Raw genomic sequence first — 24,377 nt, forward strand, 5'->3', positions numbered from 1 at the left:
CTCTTTTAGTTGGTAGCGGCCTTCTGTAAAGGATATTATTCCTTTAGGTGGTCACATTTCAAAATACCAATTCACTTATATCAGCTTTTAGAAAACTGACATTATGGGAGTTCTATTTTTAGGATGAAATGGATCTTCTTAGAATGAAGGTTATAAGACATAATGGCCTTTGATTTATTTTTTTTTTTTTAATCCACCTCTAGGACACTTGGTTTGTTTGAAGTTTGAGCATCATAGCTTGGCAAGATGGATAACCTTGGATCTGACATTTGAGATTTGTTAGACCTTAACCTTTCAATTAAAAAGCTTTGTTTCCAGAAGATTAGCCAAGTATTTAAATGAAAAAACCGGCCGTGTTGAATCACTCAAAGTGGCAAGTTCATGCAACTATAATACTACAAAGCAATGTCACTCTTTGATGCTGTGGTCCATACTCAGATTTGTCACCACCCCAGCCTCCGCACCACTGCCCAAAACCCGAGAGTCATCCCTGTACTGTCTAGACAAAATGTAGTTCTGAAAATTCACTCTAATCCAGTTTGACCCAACTTTCAACCTTTTCCCCTCGTATCACCCAACACAGTCCGGTGTTCTAGCCAAGCTGACATAAGTATGCTTTACTCACTGCTATCAATTCCTCTTTCCTGGAAGTGTTTTCTGGCCAATTCACATTCCTCTAATCTGAAGAACTGAGTTTAGTTCTCTCTTTTTGCTCGTATAATTCTAAAACAGAGAAGTTAAAAGCATATGTATTAGCCCTGTGGGATTTTTAGTGGGTTGGTTGACTTTTGTACTTCACCTTCTCTCCCGTCAGGTAGGGATATCAATCCTTCCCCCATAGCATTAAACGAGAGAGGTTTAGCATCATACATCACACATCACACCTGGTGTATAATAAACATCCAATAAATTTAACTTGCAAAAATACGGCATTCCTTCTGCGTTCCTAAGAAAACTGTTTAAGCCATCATTAACCCTGCACTTCCAATCCACTCTGCTCTCTCTCTCTCTTTTTTTTTCCAGGACATTTACCACCTTCTGAAAGACTAATCTATTTATGTGTTCCCTGTTAGAGGGTAAACCCTACTCTTTTGCTCACTGACATATCCCAAGCTTTAGAAGAGTGTCTGGCACATAGTGGGGACACAGATTTGTTACATGAATTAGCTTGTATTCAGGGACAAATTTTGTTTTCAGGCTCTCAGTTATAGTGGTTTTTGAGCAAAGATTAATCACCAAACCTCAGGTGCTCCGAATAAAATAATAATAGTAATAATAATAATAATTTTTTTAAAAAGCTGTCAATATTTGAAGGCCTTCTCAATCTTCTAATAGCATGACTTCTGGGCAAAATCTAGGGTAGCTAATGACTTCCCATTTGTGTAGTCACCCTGGCTAGGTGTGAGACAGATGACAGGCCTTTCAGAGTCAAAAGGGAAGGCATTTGTTTTTACCCTTTTAAGGGACTTTCTTAGCTGGAGGTGCAAACGTAGAATGGAAAGTAGGGTAAGGGACCTCAACGCTGGAGACATTGACCCTCAGAAAGAAATTTTAATCACATCCACTTCTGATAGCCCCAAAAGTAGAACTTGCTTGTGTTAGTGGGACTAAGAAAAATTAGTCCCTTGGTGGTGTTTCTCTCACTATTTTCTTTGATGGAATTCATTATCTACATGCTTCAATAATTCATTAAGGAGTGCAACCTAGTTTAGAAAAAAAAAACCCTTACAACTATAAACATTTCTAATTTCAGACTTTGCTGCACTAGAAGGCATCTGTGGGGTATAGAAGGGCTTGATCAGGGGGCGCCTGGGTGGCTCAGTGGTTTAGGCCACTGCCTTCGGCTTGGGTCATGATCTCAGGGTCCTGGGATCGAGTCCCGCATCGGGCTCTCTGCTCGGCGGGGAGCCTGCTTCCCTCTCACTCTCTCTGCTTGCCTCTCTGCCTACGTGTGATCTCTCTCTGTCAAATAAATAAATAAAATCTTAAAAAAAAAATAAAATAGAAGGGCTTGATCATTAGTTTTTTGAGGATTTGCTTTAACCTTCTTGTCTACAATATTGAGTCTTTTTAATAAAGATTGGATTAGGAACTCAATAGTGGCTTTCAAAGACTTGTCTTTGCACAGAGCTATAGAGTTCAGCTGAGGAAATGAATGATCTAATTACATTCTCTGATGCTAAAAATGCCTACATTCTAAGACCAGAAAGTAGCAGATGCCACCGTGAATCTGTCCAAAGCTTCTAGGACTGGCTCGAGTTACATTTATTTAATGACTATAATAGGGATAATAAAGAGAGGTGATACGTGGGACACCAATCTAATCATTTATATCCATCCCATGGTTGCCGTAGTATTTAAGTGTCAATTACTTAGCAGGCACAGACTTTTGCAACAGTTCATTACTAGTTCAGAGACTAGATGAGATTGCTCTAAAAGCTAATGAAACATGTTGCTTAAATATTACATTTCTTATGAACCAGAGAAACTTCCTTTACAGTGAGTCATTGAAGTTGACATTCCTGTGTAGGCTAACCAGAAGCCTTTTTGTAGTTCAGTAAAAATAGGACTATCTCATAATGGGCCAGGAGGTCTCAGGGAAAGCCCAGCAAAGTGGCATGTGATCAGCAACCATTGCTACTAGTTCGCCTTATGCTAGACCCAAGTTTCACCCCATGTTTTATCATCTTAAAAAAAGATCAATAGGGATGGCATGCATTTAAGAGGCCTGGGAGAGCTCTCATTTCATCTACTTATTCTGGGAAAGGCAGACAATGTGTGGGGTAAGTCAGATGATGATGATGATGATGATGATTGTTTTTTACCAGCTTCTTGCTTTGAAACAAAAGCATGCCCATTAAAGTATCCTTGGGTCTCTGAGTGCTAGGCAGGTATATGACTAATAACTTAATGCAAAGGAAAAATACTTGACACAATGTCTAGCCAAAGCTCTGATGACTAGAAAACAGAATATACTTCCAAAGTTTTTAGCACAACTACTAAATAGCAGTAATCTCGCTATTAACTTAAATCATATTCAGTTAACATGGAAGGAGTAGAGGGTCATCCAGCATCAGATTCACATGAAGATTCACACGCAGCTGGATATGACTCTGAATAACACATTTTAAAGGACGCGGCGATAGATCCAATAAATGAGTCTTTATAGTTTAGAAAACCAGAAAAACTAGACGGTCCTAGTATATAAGTTTATCATCTCAGATAAGTTAAGCCCTTTTGGGGAAGTAGCAATTCCTTTGGCACCATCTGAATTGATGACTTGTTTAGTTAATTCATTTATTGCCTCGTAAAATATCCAAACTGAGTTGTTTATCAGGCTAGCAGTATAGGCTTATAAGAAACAGCATATTACATCAATGATTATTTCACAGAAATATACAGTTAAGACACTAATTATCTCTTCAATCTTGTAGAATAATAATTAAATCAAAAGTAGAACAAACAAAACTATTTTGTGATTGGGGAAAAATAGCACTTTTCTAGGTGCCTCAAAATCAGTGGTGAATGCCACCTTAGGAGCCTATCTTAAAAAGAAAAAAAAGAAATGAAATATGCAAAACTCGAGGCTTTGGAAATGTTGTCTAATGACATACCCAGAATAATTTTCTTAGATATCTTATTTTTATGCAGAAAATTTAAAAAAAACCTTTATTTTTTTTTTGTCCCTTCCCCCAGCCCTGGAATGATTTTAATGTCAGAAAAGATGATGTAAGAAAGCAACCCAGGGGCACCTGGGTGGCTCAGTGGGTTAAGCCGCTGCCTTCGGCTCAGGTCATGATCTCAGGGTCCTGGGAGCGAGTCCCGCATGGGGCTCTCTGCTCAGCAGGGAGCCTGCTTCCCTCTCTCTCTCTGCCTGCCTCTCTGCCTACTTGTGATCTCTGTCTGTCAAATAAATAAATAAAATCTTAAAAAAAGAAAGAAAGAAAGAAAGAAACCCAGTAGAATACGTAAGTTAGAAAATCTTCAAAGTCACTCTTTAAATCCTAGAATAAACTTTTTCTTAAATCTATACAGATTAAGGTGAAACTCGAGGTCTTTTCCTTGTGTTCTTTGATTACTGTAACTAGGAAGAAGATGCTTAAGTTGTATCTTCATTTCGTAAGTGCACTTAGTTCTCTGAAACTCCACATCCATTTTAATCTTGTTGGTAGAAGTCACTTCGATGAGTTGCCAAAGGTGGTATGGAAATTGACAGTCTGAAAGCTTCTTGGTTAAGGAACGTTGTTTAATGTTTGGGATCATACAGGGGTGGCTTTTTCCATGGAGGCTCTGGTAGATACAAAACTCCTTGAATTACTTTTCCAAACTTGCTGATTGTGCTTCATGATTCCAAAGGTAGATGTCTGGGTGTCTTTGGAAGGCAGGACCCATTAATGGTGATGACTTACATGCTTCTGACAGGCATAATTTTGGTTACATTTACTTGGATTTATAGAGAGAGAGTTCATGAAACAACATCTGTCTCACATGCTGAGACTTTATAAGTAAAAGTCTGACATTAAGTGGTAGGTTTTCTAATTGCAGTTGGAACTACCTCTGCTCATCTGTCTGTGCTGTGAAAGGGCCCTACACAGATATTTCAATACAGTGGAATCATTTGTTGTTTGATGAGTTGCTTCAGTTGTGGAGCAACTAAAATCCCAAATCTGCCTCCTTTAGCATGGGTGGGTTGCTATCATGAATATTCCCGTCCTTCAGTCTAATTTAAAAATACACTTATTTATTCTCAGTACTTACTTGGTCCAATACCATTTCCGAAAAGATGAAAGAATAATGACAGGGCATGAACTTTAGCTCAAAGGGAATTGTGCATTTTTGCCATCTTGTGCTCACTCTGCAGCAGCTTCTTGGGGTCTTTGTAGATAAACACAGTTTCCGAGCAGGTAGTCTAGCTATTCCAGGACCTTTTTTGGATCCTGCCACCTAAATTTTCCACACTTGAATAGGATTAGCATATTACCTCAAGAAGTAAGAAAACAAGTTGGCAGATCCAGCTTTCTCCTTGCCCACCAGAACCTGAAATTACCTAGGGATTTCTTGTCTGTTAACTTACCTAATTTGGTCAGCAACCAAGAAGTAAGCAAATGAACCTGTATACTTATTTCTCCCAGTCGAGTTCCCCTGGACTTTTGGATAGCATTCTGGAACTTTGTAACCTTCAGTGTGGTAGAATGCTGGTATCAGGAGGGGAGAGGGCTGGTCATCAGGTTGCTGGTTGTATGCAGACCTGAAATTTGGCAAATAAGTAGAAAGGCTCTTTTTATGCGATAAATGATTCTTTTTGTCTTCTTCTTATTTAAAAGCAACCAAGTCTTTTTTTTTAAGGTTTTTGAGGGAAATTAGCTAAGTTAGGAAGAACCATCCATAAAATGATAATTAATATATCAAGCATATAGATAACAAAAAAGTAGTTCTAAAAACTGATACATTCTTGGGCGCCTGGGTGGCTCAGTGGGTTAAAGCCTCTGCTTTCGGCTCAGGTCATGATCCCAGGGTCCTGGGATCGAGCCCCACTTCGGGCTCTCTGCTCAGCAGGGAGCCTGCTTCCCTTCCTCTCTCTCTGCCTGCCTCTCTGCCTACTTGTGATCTCTGTCTGTCAATAAATAAATAAAATCTTTAAAAATATATTAAAAAAAAAACTCATACATTCTTAACCACGGGACTTAGCAGGGCCACCATCATTCTTAGAGATGAAGCACGAATGCCCTGTTGGAGGTGGAGACCTGACCAACTAGAAAATGTCCTATCAGACGTGGAAATGTGAACCAATAGCATGTTTCTCGTGGAAGGCTAATGGCAGCTCTAAGGGGAGACTGGACACTAAAACAAAGGACATATTCGACTGGAAAGGCCACCTAGAACCCAGAGATAACCCAGAGATATTAGGATGGTATCACTTAAACTGATTTTGTGTTGTGTCTACATGACTATAAGAACTTTTTTCGCATAGTTTTGGTCTATGTACAGACAGAGAGAAAAAGAAGTTCTGCCTGTCCATTTACACACCACAGTTTGACTTTTCTGTGCTGATGGTACGAGGCAGCTGGATTCTTGTTCCTTTAAGCCCTTCAAAACACAGCTTGTCTCTGAAACATGAGTTGTGGAAAGGTACAGAAACACTCAGGCACTGGCTTTGAGGATTATATAAACGTGGGCCTCTGCCTGGAAAGGAAAACCACATTGGGATTTAATATAATTCAGCCAGGCTATTAAAGAAGAAACCGAATATCAGGCAAAGTTTCTTGCCTTGGAAGAGGAAAAGTTTTAGGTTACCTGCTTGCTTTTAAAGTGCTCTGCTGTAGTCGATCATAAAATAATTTGTCTACATTAATAATTCGTAGCTCTTCACTCTTCCTTATGTTTAAAATGCAGATGGTCCTAAATAACATGCTTTCTTCTAACATCCGCGGAGACTTTCAAGATGACTTTTGGAACGGTGCTGGAGTAGAAAGTGGACTGTGTTTAACAATTTGGATCTACATGTAGAAGTATCATAGGTGAAGGGTGCAAATGAAACAAAAAACAAAAACAAAAAACAAACTATTGTATCCTGAAGTCCACATGCTAGATATGCCGTTTTAACTTCATTCAGGATTATTTCATGTGGGAACAAGAAAGCACGACTTGATGTTGTGTGTTCTAGGACACAAGCTAAGATTCATTTCTATTATTTATTTTTAAACTGGCTTGTACCTAGAAAGAGGAGTTATTTCTGGTGGCTGCCCTAACTTGGGAAGAATAGACATGTGAAAAAAATGAAAAAATGAAATACTTGCTGGTCAGTTTGAGTCGGTATACCCATTCGTGAGGGAAGACTGTTGAAAAAGGTGTGAATAGTGTCCGTGTATAGGCCTAGGAATCAAATGGTACAATGACAGCCCTTTTCCCTCACCCCGGTTCATTAGCTTTTGGACTACTCTTTTCCTGCAAGGGTCAAGCATAATATCCATTATACATTCAAATGCCAAATTCAAAGTAAAAGTCATATGTTTAGTGTATTTTTATACCAGTTCCATAATGCTTCTCCTGAAATCATTCCCCAAAGACCCTGCAGTAAAAGATTTCTAGAGGCTTCCATGTTAACAGTGGTATTTTTGTTTGTTTGTTTGTTTGTTTTACATTTTAAACCCTAAAACTGTTCTGTAAATATTCTTTAAAATACCCTCTTCCCTTGGCTTTAGGATGAGAGAAAAGCAAACTGAAATACAGTATCCTACTTTACCATTGAATAGTACACAACAGAGTTCTTCTAAACTCAAATTTTAAAACTGATTTATTCCATTTGCCTATTCCAATGATGTATCAACACTTCAGCTTTTAAAAATCTTATTCTTTCCACATGACTTTTCGGCATACTTTCTGGTTACTATCACTTCATGACTAGAAGTAGCAGACTCTGCAAGGGCCCCTTTCTGTCACTGTCACTACAGCATGGTGTCCCCAGCCTTTTGACAGCACCTTGGTGCAGGTTACTGTGCCACCACCGAAACATGCCAGGTTTTCTCCACTGAAGCAAGCACTTGGTGGCAGAAGCAGGCGCTGCCATCGCTGGCCTACAGTGGGGTCTCAGCATGAGGGGAGGAGCGCTCAGCAGAATTCTGTCACGTCTCCACAGGCCCTGTGGTGACACAGCTCTTTCAGCCTGCTCACGCGTCCCACCCACTCATCATGGTACCAATGAGGCTGCCCAAAGTGTGGAAGTTCCTTCTTGGTTGGGTTCGGTGGGAATCCTGACATTTCAGACCAGGGCTTCAGTGTAGCCTGCTCAGTGAATACCCATTCCTCAGCCATAAAGAGGTTTTCCTTCTTCCCTCTCCCCCCAAACACACACATCTGCCCCATGTTGACTACTTCGGTCCATTGACCATTTCCCCAGAGTGTCTTAGCTTGCTGTACAGATTTACTCACCATATTGCCAGCTACCTTTGAGCCTAAAGCCCAAGGTGTATGGCCCTCCCACCCCACAAAAAGCCATATTTATTTAGCCTTTCCTCAGAATTAATGGGAATCACTCATGGCTTCTTCCATAGGTGACTTGTTAGCTCTCTAATGGAAAAAGCAACAACTAATAAGGTGGTTCAAGATGGTACTTAATATTATAAATTTGACTCAAGGATGAAGTCAATACCTTGCCAATCTCTCTTCCACACATGGCTCCTGAGGTGTAAGTACGCATGAGACAAGAGCAGAAAAGGAAACACATTGTTAGGGAGATCAGGGCCCCGGACCCCCCACATGCAGAGCTCTGATAAATCAGGCTGAAGCACACCGCACACTAGACCAGAGGTCCCCCATTCCCTTTTCCATGTCAAGTTGTGTCTGCTACATTGCCCTGCCCAGCTCACTTGAGATATACAGAGCACATGGGCCATAGCTAGTTGAGCCGTGTCCAGATGGTTACTGGTGTCAGGGGCACCATGGGAGAGCGGAACCCAAATGATCCAATCCCAGCAGCGTAAAGCAATGACAGAAACATGATTTTCAAAGCTCCAAAGTTTCAGTGTCACTTCCTTCCCTTTGTAGAAGTGAGTTAAAGGATAAAGTCAGACTCCAGCTTTTCTTCTGTATTTGGTCTAAGGTAGAAGAGGTGATGCTCAAGAACTGGGGTGGAGGGCGCCTGGGTGGCTCAGTGGGTTAGAACCTCTGCCTTCAGCTCAGGTCGTGGTCTCGGGGTCCTGGGATCAGGACCCCCATCTGGCTCTGCTCGGCGGGAAGCCTGCTTCCCCCTCTCTCTCTGCCTGCCTCTCTGCCTACTTGTGATCTCTGTCTGTCAAATAAATGAATGAAATCTTAAAAAAATTATAATTAAAAAGAACTGGGGTAGAATGATGGGGATGTTACAGTTGAGGTGGGTAATGCACTTTACTATCAATTAACCCAACTCCATTCCTCGCTTGTGATCTCTGTCTGTCAAATAAATGAATGAAATCTTAAAAAAAATTATAATAAAAGGAACTGGGGTAGAATGATGGGGATGTTACAGTTGGGATGGGTAATGCATTCTACTATCAATTAACCCAACTCCAAGCCTCGCTTGTCCATGCGCACAATAATTCCACGTGGCCAAAAGACCACAGGGATATTCCAATGCTTCCTTAAAGTCTGAATAAGAGTAAAGAGGGTTCTAGACTCTGTGCCCTACGCATATTTGTTCATGCAAGCACACTAACTTATACCCAGCTTTCCCAAGAGGCAAGAGCATACTTTGATTATGAATTTACACTTTCCTCTTTTTTCTAACTTTTTTACATTCTTTTTCTACCTCTAACCGAATAGTCATTGTACTGAAACAACTGAGTAATGTGATTGTAAAATTGAGCATAAAGTTAATACTTTAGTGCAGCTTAGGAACAATTGCAGACATTCCTAGCGAAACTGCTTGCATTGCCCAGTCTAGAGAATGGGCCCTCATCTGGATAGCATTAAGCTCCTTTTTACAACTTAAATTCTCCTAAACGCTATTTATTTTGCTCACTGTTTTCTAGGCTCTAGTAGCAGATATTCCTAATAAAAACGTATTTTAAAAACAAAATGGGTGTGGTGGATACAAAAATTAAGAGAGGTCATAATGAGTTGAAAAATATTGAAATTTGCCAACCCGAGAAGTCAAACTTCCTGTCATGTTCTGGAAAAAAAAATAAAATGAAATGAAAAAGCCACACACTGAATAGTAGAGAACGTACTAAAATGAATTTGAATGCTTTGATCTGTGAGCTGCAGCTCAAACCTAGCCAAATACTTTCTTCCAAGCAGCCAAATCAACATTAATAAGCCAGTTTGACCAAATAGGGCTCCAGCTACCTCGGTAAAAAAGAATACAGTGACACTGTATTATTAGATCATGTGAGGTCCTTTTTCTGTTTTGATTCAGAAAACATCTCTGAGATGAAATTATTCTAAGCTATCTTCCTGTTCTGTGCTTGCTTTATCTACTAAGCGGAACATATTCTTGGTTCGGTCTGTAGGTAGTGGGTTTAGCACAGTTTTCTTAAAAAATAGTTTTTAAAAAGTGACACGGATAATCTCTAGAAATAGGACAGTAGAGCCTCATATTAGGATCTAGATTTCTCTTGACACCAGCTCCATCCCAACCAGCCAGCCGTTTAATGGTGACAAGTTATACATTCCTTCTTGCCCTTAGTTTCCTAATCTTTAGTAGTGAAAGGGTGTGACTGATAATTCCCGGAGTTTCTTCCAGCTCCAAATCTATCCACTTGGTATTTCTTGAAGGGGACAAAAGATCATGGAAGTCGATGGTTGGAACTCAAACCCAATCGATCTGGATGTAGCATGGACATCTTTTTAGGAGCTCTCCAGTAAAAATTCCCCAGGTGATGGGAGCTTGACCCTCTAAACTGCCAATGGTAGTGATGTAGGCTTGGATTTGACTCTGTCGCTGAGTGGCTCGGAGTGTGTTCAGAAGCCAGAGTTGAACAGCGGGGGCTCTACCACTGGCAAACACTCTTGCTTTTTCACCTGGGCCTTACTGGTTAAAGCACTACATCCTTCTCTGTGTGTACTTGCTAGCTGTTTACTTGTTGGTCCTCGTTGTTCTGAAATCGTTCAAACAGTTGCTGTGGAAAAGCAGTGTTGGATTCAGGATAAGAGTACACAGGACGCAGCACGCGAGACACTGCTTCGATTTCATCACGGCTGCCTTTCACTGAGCACTTTCTATATAGTAGGCATTCTGGTGATGACTCTGCAAACTATGTTCCCATTTTACATATGTGAATATTAGATAAGTTGCCTTGAGCTGCAGAGCTGCAAAATCGCGAAAGTGCGTACGATCCCCCAAGCCTCAACCCTCAGCAGCTCTGCTGTCCTACCTCGACCTAAAATTAACTCTTTGGGGCACTCTTGATCTGACTTGGTTCCAAAGACAGTGAAAAGCTTGTCGGGTCCATCTTTTGGGTCCTACACCGTGCTTCCCAAGGGTTCAAAGCAAGGGAAAATGCTCCTGTCAATGCGTAACTTGTGTAGACCTCCTTGGCTCAGGCATGTCTTGTTCCTGACGCCCCCAAGGCAGTGTCAACACTTACAAGAAAATCTCCTAAGGACTCCTTTTCCGGGTGCATTCACATAGTCTCATTTCCCCAATTAAACAGGCTGTAAAGATCTTCCTGTCTATGGCACTGGGCCTTTGTGGAGTAGAGTAAGCCTTCCCTAAAAGCATAGGATTCCAAGCAGTTTAAAGGAGAAAGGCTTTAAAACATCAGGTATCAGAAACAGCTGAACTTCACCGTAACATTTCTGGCAACATCTCTTATTCGAAAATGCTACTTGGGGAATAATGGGAAAGGCAGCTTGCTGCCCTCTTGGACCCCGAGATCTGCCTTAGAGGTTAATATTTCACGTGTCCTAATGCACTACCCCAGCTGAGACAGGAATAAAGTTCCAAAGGACAAGGGAGCATGTTTTCTGACAAGTACAAAGTACTAGACACTCTAATAAAGATGTTTATGTTGCTTTGTTCTTGACTCCTCTTAACACTCTTTCCTGTGTCCATTTTATGTGGTATGTTCATGTCAGTGGGATGAAGACTTTAAAAAAGCTTAGAAAATAGAGGTTAAAATCAGTGTGATTTTTTTCAAAAAGATAAGAGCCACCAGTATCTAGAGGAGACAAGGGAACACAGCTCATGTTCAGTTTTGATCCTAATGACTTATTAGTGATTGATTTGGTCTTACTGAGTCCCTTAACTTACTCATAAAATAGACCCATTTTATTTCACAGAGCTTTCAGGATACATGTTTCAAGTGCTTGGTAAGTGAAGTGTTTGTCCCCTGCTCCTTAACATTAACAACAAGATTCTCTACCATGTGTGGAATGGGGCTACCATTAAGTTAGCCTTTAAGTTATTCCTTTTACCAGCATTTTGAGACTGAGCAAGCAAATTTCTCTCTGCTGTGTATAATTACGGTAGGAAAATTGCCCAGGAGAGAGAGGGGACACTTGTATCAGGATATGGCTGAGAACCCTGGAATCATTAAATGCTATCATTGTTGATACCCACACAAGCCTAGTGAAGGAAAGGGAGCCAGCAAGAATGAGGAGAGGCCAGCCAAGCTTCTCCCTACACGAATTAGTCCCTGGACTGGGTCTATTCCAGGTTCTAAATACTAGACATCTTGCATGAATCACTTTAAGGGCTAAACAAACTAGCAGATTTTTTTTTTCTTGTGCAAGGGATATACTTATCATAAGATGACTCAAGCTGTCTTCTGGTATACATTTCTCAGAACCTTCTCAGAAACTGAAAAAAGATGTTGCAAGCTCCAGAATCCCTTGTAGTCATCTGATTCTTGTGCCACGGAAAGGGGAAGTTCCCGCATTCTTTCAGGGAGGTATGTGTTCAGTCCAGAATCCAAGTTATGCATCTTTGCTCAAATGGGAGGTAATTTTCTTGACTTAGCAAAGTTTCTTTCACAACTTGCTGTCCTAAGAAGGAGTCTTAAGAAGTTGCCTTAAGAAGGAGTCAAGAATCTACAATAGCTTTCCATCCTCCTCTCTTTCCAACTGTGCCTTCTTATTCCTGTCCTTGAGTTTCTAACAAAGGAAACAGCCCACCCCTAGGAACAAGAACCAGCTAGGTTTAGAAGGGGAGCTGTTTATGTGACCCTTTGTATATGTTTTTGAACTTGAATTTGTAATCCCTGCTTTCGGATAACACCCCATTGCATGTGTTTCCTGATTAATTTTGTGCTTCTTGGTCAGAAGAGTTTTTCTGTGGCTAAACCCAAGGAATAAGAAGGCTGTAGGCTTTCTGGATGTCCTACGCCCACTTATTCCCCTTTGTAAAAATCTTTTACCTCACTAGAGCTTTGAAACAGAACACAAAGATTAATGCAATCTAGATAATTTTTTTTAAAACAACGCCCTTAATTTGGGAAAGTAATCAAAGAAAATAATAGGGAACCTTTTGGCCCCCAGATCCCTTTTCCAGGCCGAAACCCTTTCCAAAAACAATTCATTATAAAACCTGCTGAAAGTTTTATGAGAACAATGGACAATTCTGTAATATTGTTAGAAGAATTATGCATTTGAGTTTTTACACGTTTAAGTTGATTATTCTCTATAGAGGGACCTGAGTCTCGAAGCAGGACTTCCCCCATCTTTTGTATATCAGATGGTAGCTTGGACATTTGGAAAGTCTGTGTTGGGGGATTTGCTCTTTTAACCTTGGGAGAAAGGTAAATGTTTATCAGTCTGGTATATGGGATACTGGAAGGATGCTTTTAGTGAAATCTTTCAAAAAAACCTCTTTAGCATTTCTTTATAAAGGAGCTTATCTCTGAGTCTTGTGGCCTTGGGGCAGAGTCTACGCTGATCATTTCAGAGAACATGGATATATTTTAAATGGCCTGGCCTGCAGTACGGACCTACCTTTGGTTATTGCAACGCGATATACATATACCTTTTCTTCAGGGAATTTATACTAAAGGAACATTTTCTTTCTATTATTTTTTTTCTTCCTTGCCCTTATAACTGCTCATTCCTAAATAGTGGAAGGACATGACTAAAGGATACCAAATACCTTTAAAATGATTCCAGTGGTGTGAAAAGTTGTACTTAGCTGTCTGAAAAGAGAAGTTTTTTTCTATAAAACCAAGGTAGCACCATTCGCTTCAGAACCCTTCCATCTTGGTCCAGTCGGCCCACATTAGATTTGAGACCTGGTATTGAGCTGTGAGGTTGCTGTGTCTTGTATCACTTTAATGACTTACACAATACCATTCCCGCTCCCAAACCCCTCAAAATGTTTTGTGGCACTTCTCAAATTCCTTTAAAATATTCTCAATTTAGAATACAGTTTGCCAAATTTAATGGCCTAAACATTTTCTTGTCAGAAATAACATCCTGCAGAAAAGTACAACATTAGGTTCCAGAGATGTCAATAAACTCTTCTACCTGGATTATTATAAAGCTGAACTAGAGGGGAGGTGGGACAGGCTTCAAGGAGAGGTCTTACCTACTCTCTTCAGGGACAAATAGATAACTGGGATGAGCTCATGTAGGGAACCTTTCAAATATGTGGGCATATTTGAGAAGGTTAAGAGTCAAAAAGCAAAAATGCTCTGGGGCACCTGGGTGGCTCAGTGGGTTAAGCCACTGCCTTCGGTTCAGGTCATGATCTCAGGGTCCTGGGATCGAGTCCCACATCGGGCTCTCTGCTCAGCAGGGAGCCTGCTTCCCCCTCTCTCTCTCTGCCTGCCTCTCTGCCTACTTGTGATCTCTGTCTGTCAAATAAATAAATAAAATCTTTAAAAAAAAAAAACAAAAATGCTCTGAAAGAAATGAGAAACTTTGGGCTGCTATACAAAAGTGAAAAGAAAGGATGTTGACGATAAGAAGAGGCAGAATATTTAAGCATCTTACAAACAAAACAAAAAACATCTAAATTTTTGTCCTAAATGCAAAGGGAGCCACCACAAGACCAAGCAAGAAAGTGTCAATGTTATTCTAAAATTTAGAAGAACTTTGTCATTAAAAAAAAAAAAAAGAATCCAGATCTTTCCAATACAGAAAATACAAGCCATGGACAGGAGCATCAAGGTTGTTCTGGGAGCAAAAGGTAGGGAGGGAAAAGGCTCACAGAAGCGGATAGGTGTCTAGGGCATGCAATCAAATACCCACAAAAGGCTGAACAGTAAAATAATTGGATTTGGTTGGGACACTCATCAGCAGTGTAGTTGAATTTCTGAGAGTAGAGTTGAGATGAACAAGTCCTTTGAGAGGAAGGGAATATGAAAAAGTAAAGGGTAGGAGACTATCAAATTTAAATGTTTAATCATGAAAGGATCATGAGGTGATGATTAGAGAGTTATAGGGAAGTGTTTTCCTTATTTCTGAGATGAGATCTGAGCAACTTACAAAGGAGAGGGCGCAATGGGGAAAAGATGAGGACACAAGAGGGTACCTGTCCTTGCATCTCCCTAGGTCAGAGCTTGGTCTCACCTCCTGAAGTTGTTAACATAGGCAAATATCCTCTGGAAATGGAATAAATTCCCTGAAATTAAGAAAATAATTGTTAGCTTACTGAAATTGGAAAAGTGTGGATACGACTAGGAGATTTATCATGTCACCAGGAAACAGATCTTGGGAACCACCGAAATCAATCAAGGCATACAAGATAGAGGTGTTGTGTTAGTGTCCTAGGGCAGGCACAACAAATCACCAAAAACTAATCGACTTGAAGCCACAGAAACCTATTCTCTCTCAGTCTTGAGGTAAGAAGCCCAAAATCAAGATGTCAACAGGGTTTGTTCCTTCTGGAGGCTCTGAAGGAGAACCTGTTCTGTGCTTCTCTCCCAGCTTCTGGAGGACATGCGCAATCCCGGTTTATAGATATGCCAATCCAGTCTTCACCTTTTATTCACATTACCTTCTCCTTTGTGGGGCTCTTTGTCTCAAATCTCCCTTTGCCTTTCTTTTATAAGGATACCTGTTATAGGATTTAGGGCCCTCCCAAATCCAAGATGATCCCAGCTCAAAATCCTTTTTCCCAAATAAGGCCACATTCAAAGGTTTGAGGGTTGTAGTTTGGGACGTATCTTTTTAAGGGCCACTACATGAATGTAATAAAGCATCTTTGTAGCTAGTATGAGGTTTCTCAGAGAAGAACCATCAGTGTAACATGTGAGGAACTCTGGCTTGGGGCCAGACAGCCTGGGTTAGATAGACCTAGGTTTTACCACTTAACAGCTATCATTTAAAATCCCTATGCCTTGGCTTTCTCTCAGAACAGTGATATAATATTATATCATAATACTCGTGGGGTCACTCTGGATTTTTTGAGTTAATACACATAATAGGCTACTAGTATCTGGCCCCCAACTAAATCTTGAGTAAATAGGGCTTTGAGTCCTCTGCTACGTAAGACTTGCACCTGTAAGGAGACTGTCTCCCTGGGTGCCTACCAGTCAGGTATCTTTGAACACAATTAGCTACTAAATCTCCAAATTAAATAATTCAATTAAAACATTAATCATATATAGATTTCTATATATGTGTGTGTGTGTGTGTGTGTGTGTGTTTCAAGACTATTAAGACTATAAAGACCATTTAAAGACTCATGGGGGGGAGACAAAGTATGCACCTTGAGGAAAATATGTTGACATTTAAGAAGCCAGGGAAGTGCAATTTCAGCTGACTGAGAAGCAAAAAATGTGAGACTTACTTTTTTACCCGTTACATATCTAGATAATAACATACATTTCCATGTGATGGACATGATCCTTGAATTTAAAAAGCTCAAATTAGGGCACCTGGGTGGCTCAGTCAGTTAAGCGTCTGCCTTTGCCTCAGGTCATGATCTCAGGGTCCTGGGATAGAGCCTCACATCTGGCTCTCTGCTGAGTGGGAGTCAGCTTGTCCCTCTCCCTCTATCCCCCAATATGTGCATGCACTCACTCACTCGCTCTCTCTCTCTTTCCCCTTCCCTCAAATAAATAAATAAAATCTTTTTTAAAAATTAAAAGCTCAAATAAATGGATGCTTTAAAAACAGAATGAAGAGAGATTTTGGGGTAGGTGGGATATACCAATCCATGGGTGGTCTTAACAGGTTTACAAAACTATGAATGGCTGCTATCCTCTGGTCTTCAGTCCATGTAGAAAGTTAATGCTCTCTCAGAAGCTGTGTAGAAACTTTGACTCCTGGGAGGTGAAAGAACCTTTTGAAATATTAATTCATGTCTTAGTTCATGACTCCAAGTTTTTCTCTTTTACCTGCCATGATACATAAGGGAGTCTTATGAGAACATACGCCACAATTGCCTTGAGGATAATAATGCTAAATAATAGCATAAAAGTATTGCCACTCAATGAATTGCACAACTGACATCCCGTAAATTCACTCTTCCCCTGATACGTGTAAGTGTTAATGTCAAAAATGGTCGTCCTTGAAAGGATAGTGCTTAGATAGCCTAGGAAATCATATGCAGAATCACAGCATGTAAAAAATACATATTTATCAATGGGAATAAATTTTTTAACTCTATTCTTGACCCTGCCTTTACAATTAAATGAGTTTTTAAAGCAGAATTTACAGTGTCTGATTTCAGATGCCAATTGCAATCTTCTCCGATTCAGCATCCAGTATATTTGTATTTTGCTCTGAAATCTTATTTTTGTATGTGTGACACGTTTTGATTCCTGTGTTTAATACTAGTTCTTTAATGCCAAAATTCCAGTGCAAACTACTTAGGTGGGTAATCATTAAATGTTATTAGACATCAATTCTTAAAGAAAAGCCTAGTAAACACCCTATTTCCATTTTGAAAATCACAAAGGAAACAGTCCTACACTCCTCTTCAGAGTTCAGTCTAATACGGGAGAAAGAAAAAAATGAGTCTGAAGAAATATACTTTCAAATCACAAGTTGCCAGCCTACTAGCATACTGCCTGGGTTTGCTGTGTTATGATCTCATGATGCCTCTAAACCCCGCCCACAGGTGTCTGTAGTGGGTTATGTTCATTTGAGACTTCGGGATCGCCTGGTGTCACTCCGTGTCTGCTGGTGCTGGAGTTTGCTGTCTGCCTTCTCACCATGTCTAACGAAGTAGAGACGAGCACAACTAACGGTCAGCCTGACCAACAGGCTGCACCAAAAGCACCATCAAAGAAGGAAAAAAAGAAAGGTATGGAGATATCCTCTTGAGGCCACTGAGGGGAGCGAGTGTTGCTTACCTCTGAAGAAATGTGAGGTTTGAGGTAAACGAAGTAAGAGCTGGCCCTTGGCTCCCTTCAGTCTCAGCCTACTCTCAAGTTCTCCTTCACAGGAAAGTTGTAACAGGACATGTCTCTGATTTCACCCACTGGAGCCTGCTGGGAAGCGCTCATCATAGCTTGTTTAGTTGATAAACACCACTATCCATTATTAGATGTTTATCTTTCAGTAATCTCTTTACCACTTTGCTTTACTGAAGTAGCTGTTTTTCAAAAACCAAGGATCTTTATTTTATTAGACCTTGTTCTCTTGACCTGAAGTACCACTAGAAAGTGCCAGAGGCCTTAATCATTCATAGTTTGAGAATATGCAGTGGCTTGCCTGCCCTTTACTCTTCTACTTCAGCTATGGAATAAGATGACTGCAGTCTTTTTAACAAAAGCGACAGAAATTGTGAAGATGAGATATGTATCTTAATGACTTTCAAAAAAATTTATTCATAATTTTCTTCTACCTTACTGGCGATTCAGTGTTAGTAAATAGTACAGTAGCTTATTTTTCTTTCATTAGAAAAAGCATTATCTTCCTTACTTTCTCTTAAAAATATTTTTAAAATTATGAGGAATATCCCCAAATCTACCTCACAGTCCCTTACATTTCCCATAATTCAGTCCATTTTGCACTTTTTTTAAAAGGTTTTATTTATTTATTTGACAGACAGAGATCAAAAGCAGGCAAAGAGGCAGGCAGAGAGAGAGGAAGGGAAGCAGGCTCCCCGCTGAGCAGAGAGCCTGATGCGGGGCTTGATCCCAAGACTCCTGGGATCTTGACCTGAGCCACCCAGGTGCCCCCATTTTGCACTTTTAAGGGTTCACTTTCTCTCCACCCCAACACCATATACAGTATTACAGAATACAACTTCACTCAGAGGAAGTAAGAATAAAGATAGAATATTTCATATTTGAGCAACTGTAATGTAACCAATATGTGTGCTACTCATCTTTGGAGATTCTGGAACATATTTAGTCATACCTGGGGATGATATTTAAAGGCATTTATAAATTTTATCCTACATTTCTTTTTTTTCCCCCTCAGGCTCTGAAAAAACAGATGAGTATCTTTTGGCCAGATTCAAAGGTGATGGTGTAAAATACAAAGCCAAACTAATTGGCATTGATGATGTGCCCGACGCAAGAGGGGATAAAATGAGCCAAGATTCTATGATGAAACTAAAGGTAGGAAGGGAAAGCATGCTTTGTCTCTATCTCAAGCAAATATCCAACAACGGGAATTATATCAGAAGTTTGTGTTTACCTGTAACTCAGTTATTTGAAAGAAAAAAAACATTTCTAATCACATACTTGATCCAGCGATGCTTCATTTTCTGAGGAGTCAGTCTTGAGTTTGTTCGCACGTTGTGAATGCTGTTCTGGAGACCGGACTTAGCCATGGAGGTGCAGGAGCGTAGATGCCTTGTCCTTGGGGCACATCAATTTTTAGATCCCCGAAGTATTCAGGTGAAATTCAGGTCTCTATCTGGGACCTGTAGTTCTTCCATGTTAGCCCTTTGGGTTTTTTGTGTTGTTTTGTTTTGTTTTTAATTTTTAAATTCTAGTGCTATCACTGTGTGAGACTAAATAAATAAATAAATAAATATGGTTAAATAAGACCAGACCTAGAAGGAACATATCTGAAGATCTGATCCCGTCGTCTTGTCTTTACCAACTACTATTCTGAGGCCAACACAATTACAGTGACTTGTCCAAGTTCACCTAGCTAACTCATGATGTCCTGGCTTGATGTCTTCTATTTCATCCTGCCATCTATCGTGAAAGGTGCCTAATCCTTTTGTAGATGGTAATCCAAGCTGAAAATAAAACTGTCTTTTAAATGTTTTAGTATTAAAAGCATCATCGGGTAGTTTTAACTGATTTTTCTTGTTTTCCCAATCTCATCAGGGAATGGCAGCTGCTGGCCGGTCTCAGGGACAACACAAACAAAGGATCTGGGTCAACATTTCCCTTTCTGGGATAAAAATAATTGATGAGAAAACTGGGGTAAGAATTCACTTTCGCTGACACCTTTCTGACCACCTGAGTCTAACAAACAATTTGATGTAAATCTCAGCTCCCTGTTTCCTTTTCAAAAGTCTGTAGGAAAAAAATAGTATATATTACTTGTCCAGAAGTAACAGGCAGAAAACAGATGGGGTGGGAGGTGAGGAGCCAAGATACTTTATTTTGAAATTCATTTTCTGTAATGGATGTGAACCTCCAGCCTATAAACACAGATGTGCTAGAAATATCACTTCAGTATTTTTTTGGACCCCAGGTACACAGAACTAGATTAACCCTAACCCCTAGTTTCCGATGCTGTCGTAGATCTATGCCTGGATCTCATTTTAATATATCAACTACATGCGAATTTACTGGCTAACCTGAAGCCAGAATATTACCTGTGACACATCTAGCTTTTCTGTCTCCTCTTTTTTCCCCTTCCCCTCCACCCTACAGGTATAACCTTGCTCATTTTTTGTGGTTACTATTACAAAATGAAAAATAAGTCTGACTTATTTTGTTTATTTTTGTAACCTTATCAAAAGACAATCAGATCATACTTCAGGTTCTCTGGGATTTTATTTTCTCTACTCAACATCGTAAGATTCATTTACTTAAAATGTTGTTTGTAGCTTATTTTCATTGCTGTCAAGTACTCTGTTGTCTCAAGGTACTGTGGGAAGACCTCCAGTTCTTACCCAGGCTTTCCTAGAGATGGCCATTATCTATCGTGTAAAATCCTCTGGTCACATAGAGAGCTCTGGAAGCCTGGCACCTGCTCACTCATCCTGCTGGTCCTCAGACACCGCTGTTTCCATTCTCTGTTGTCTCTCAAGTCTTTTTTTCCCCAGCCCATCAGAGAATGGTGGCAAGTTTCCTTCAAGCATTCTCTTGTTCCCCAAATCTTCGAAGATAACCAATATAAACTTTCCAGTGGCATTCGGCATTTGGAAACAAAAATCAAGACACCTTAGGACCACCTAAAAATATCCCTTGAAGAGTTAAGCCCTGCTATGTGCTTGAAAGGATCAAGGAAAAGGGGGCGGGGGGCGGGGAGGAAAATAGAGGAGAAGGCGCGGCTAAACCAATAAACCCCTTGCCCCATGTAACTCCTTGATAGTGATGCGAACATGGGAAATACTGGATGCCAGCATTTGGTAACTTCCAGAATGTTCTACAGATAATTTTTCTGGTAGTACTTAGGATGGTTTTCTGGCCACTCAGAGCCATTGTCAAAGGATCGCTGTGCACACTGTTCTAGTTTAGTTACGCTATTCACATGAGTTTGACTTTTAGTTGGGAAGGTCAACCCACTTGGATGGTTTAGCAGTGAAATATCGCATGTTTGCTTTAGAAATTCTCAGTCTCCTGATCCTCAAGCCTTTCTTACTATGTGGTATCACATCTTTGGGATGAAGACAATCAAGTGTCAATATCCTAAAAAGTGTTTTTCCCACTTCTGTATTCTACTCTTTATTCCTTTTGGAGCCCTTGCTAGCAAGGATAAATGTAGCTCTAAACCAGAGGCAATAATTTCTTCCTTCAAATGTTTTGGCTTTCTCATATATGCCTAGGTAGCTGATGCTTTGTGTCACCATATAGATTCTAGTTTTATCAGTAGATCATTTTTTATGTCTCTTTTTCAGGTTATAGAACATGAACATCCAGTAAATAAGATTTCTTTCATTGCCCGTGATGTGACAGACAACCGGGCATTTGGCTATGTGTGTGGAGGAGAAGGCCAGCATCAGTTTTTTGCCATAAAAACAGGACAACAGGTAAGCTTCAAGCCTTGAGGTATACCTGGAACGGGACTTAGGTCAATGTTCATTTTAAAACAATAATGAATTATTCCCCTAAATCCTGAAAGGACTTGGAAAAGTATCATGGCCCTTCTTGTTTTATTAAATACTAATTTAATCTGCTGCCCTTTATGTAGCTGGCAGTGGGGATAGGGGGCAGTGATCCTCCATAAACCAGGGAGGGATAGTAAAGGGCTTTAAGAGAAAGGAGGAGAACAGTACTAGTCAGAACTGACGGGGGACAAAGAGACGGAAATAGTAATATTGAAGTACTCATAAAGATGCTTTTTCTTGCTTCAGGCTGAGCCATTAGTCATTGATCTTAAAGACCTCTTTCAAGTTATCTATAATGTAAAGAAAAAGGAAGAAGAAAAGAAAAAGGCAAGTACCACCCAATATTGACCCTATTAAACTTAAGATTATATTCAGGACCATGTCTGAACACTATGCAAGCATATGGCCCACCTGAAGAATTGGCTTCTTTGTGGCTCTTTCAAGTATAGAAAGTTTAGAAACGTATCATCTGTTTTGCCTGGTAGAGCAGTGGATGGATGTAGCAGTTAGATATGTCTGATTTTCAGTCCCTGACTCTTGTTTTCTCTCCCCACAAACTTCACATTGGTTCCAGAGTCTACACAGGATGAACAAGTTTAAGTTCAGAAACTATTCAAATCTAGTATTGATATGAAAAGGGCCGGGGAATGTAGGGAGGAAATAATATGCAAGACTCTTGCCTTGTGCTCGTGAACCCATAGGTATATATAGAGCTATGTAGATAGGTAGGTATTTAACTCCCTTTAACTGTAGCTACTAAGATCACTGAATTTGTCTCTCTCTCTCTTTTTTTTAAGATGGAAGAAGCCAACAAAGCAGTAGAGGTAAAACTGCATCTTTACTTCTTACGAGTTGCACACATGACGTGTAGATGTCCTTTTAGCCCCCTGTCCAGGCATGCTTCCCTCCTAGCTTATGACTCTGCGTTCATGATCCCTCTGGCCATAGAAGATGTAGAGTTGAATTATCAGTGCCAAAATCATAACTGTTTAGCAAGCCAGTGCAGTAGGAAATTACATCCTATAAGAAAACTCACTAACTAAACCCTCAAATATTTGCCATCTTTTCAGAATGGGAATGAGACCCTATTGACCCTTGATGATCAAGCTAACAAACTGAAATTGGTATGTATGTGATTTTTTATGACTCTTATTTAACTGAACATGGGTTTACTTCCTATAGATGTACCAAATCTGCATTGAATCTATATGGAAGTCCAAGTCTGACACCTCTTGCCCTAAATATTAATATAACATTAACGTCAAGATAGAAAGCAATCTTTTTAGTAAAAACATCTGAATCTAATCCACGAGATTTTTTTAAGAGTGTGGACTAGATGGATTTGTTTGGGAACATGTCTATGCTTCCAGGCCTGAATAGCCTAATAGTAAATCTGTATTAGTTAAATGAAAAATCAAATGGTGACAACGATTTTCCTAAACCATAGTTTGGGAAACAATTACAACAATATACAAAGTGATATTTTTTAGTAGACACATCTGAATCTAATCCAAATACTTTTTTAAGGGTGTTGACCAGATGGATTTGTTTGGGGACATGTCTACACCTCCTGACCTAAATAGTCCAACAGTAAGTGCCTGTTTTTAAATTTGCAATGTGATGAAAATGACATCTATAACTCAAATTGGCAATTAGCCAGAAATCTCGAGCATCTCGTTGACATTTGGAAGGTACCCGCTGATTTTTCCACATCAAGTATAACTGGGTCCTAGAACAAATTTGCATCTTAAGTTACCATGGGAACCTATCAGCACTAATTCAGTTATATTATTTTTGGTTGGAGGATAGATCTGAGCCATAGGACAGGCAGTGCAGTCCTTCTAGGTATTACTTAGGATCAGAGAGGGACCTGAATAATAATCCTTGACATAAGTCCCATTCAAAGGAAGTGTTTGCTAGATGATTAATTGTAAAACCATCCGGCCTCTTCAATATTTTTCTGTTCTTTCTATTGTGACAACAACATAAGCTTGGTGTGAAATAAGACTTAAATAAGATGCTCAGTTATGTTTAACCACAAGGACTGTCCTTGTTTCAAAAAGTGGGTCATTCTTTGAAGGACCCGATAGTGTATCAAGTCTTCTAAATATTGATTGACCCGTAACAACTCTGTAAAAATGGAGCAGTATTTTCCTTTATAGGTAAGGAAATGGTGATTCTGAAAAAAACTCATTCACCTGAGAAAGAGGTCCAAATTCAGAACTTAAGAACAAGTCTCAGAGCTTCCAAAACAGGCCTCAAGTTAAGCTATCCATGTACTTTTGATTGACTTCTTTTAACTGTTATTTTTTTTTGACAGTTTCTTGAATAGCTGCCATGGGCAAGGCACAGAAGTGAGGGACAGGTACAAGGTCAATGACATCATGGAGTATACCATCAAGCAGCGAGACTAGCATTAAAACTTATATTTGTTGATGTTAATTACATGGCATTTGTCTAGTTTAGAAGTTCATTTAATACCTCAGAGCAAATGAATTTCTGAACTTGACCATAAAAGATGAGAAAAGCAATAAAAGACCAAAAGAGCATCAGTCTAGATTAATGAGCGAACTATCTAGGAGTCTCTTATATCAGGGAATTATCAAGCAAGTCTACATGACCAAGAAGGTCGTAGCAATCAAAGTGGCAGCAGGTAAAGGACAGGGTGAAGTCTCACTTGCCAGAGTAGTGGAGAGAATGGCAGTCCATGAGCTTTCCCATAAAATGCTCGGGGCCGTGGGATTGGAAGGGGAAGGGGCTGCATATTCTCTTC

At 39.9% G+C, this 24,377-nt stretch overlaps 1 protein-coding gene across 3 annotated transcripts in view; it reads left to right on the top strand.

The window, feature by feature from the left end:
* The window catches only part of DAB2 (DAB adaptor protein 2), a 50,487-nt gene that overhangs the window by 11,470 nt on the left and 14,640 nt on the right, over positions 1–24,377 (top strand). For 2 of the 3 annotated variants that reach the window (XM_046001198.1, XM_046001200.1), the window contains exons 2-9: positions 17,477–17,662; positions 18,787–18,926; positions 19,650–19,748; positions 21,395–21,526; positions 21,851–21,931; positions 22,402–22,428; positions 22,675–22,728; positions 23,132–23,194. In XM_046001198.1, the coding sequence (XP_045857154.1) occupies positions 17,572–17,662; positions 18,787–18,926; positions 19,650–19,748; positions 21,395–21,526; positions 21,851–21,931; positions 22,402–22,428; positions 22,675–22,728; positions 23,132–23,194 (687 nt within the window). In that variant the 5' untranslated portion in view covers positions 17,477–17,571. The remainder of the gene's footprint in view (positions 1–17,476; positions 17,663–18,786; positions 18,927–19,649; positions 19,749–21,394; positions 21,527–21,850; positions 21,932–22,401; positions 22,429–22,674; positions 22,729–23,131; positions 23,195–24,377) is intronic. The other variant, XM_046001201.1, reaches the window with a different exon arrangement.

This window comes from Meles meles, chromosome 3, assembly GCF_922984935.1.
Source record: "Meles meles chromosome 3, mMelMel3.1 paternal haplotype, whole genome shotgun sequence".
Taxonomy (NCBI): domain Eukaryota; kingdom Metazoa; phylum Chordata; class Mammalia; order Carnivora; family Mustelidae; genus Meles; species Meles meles.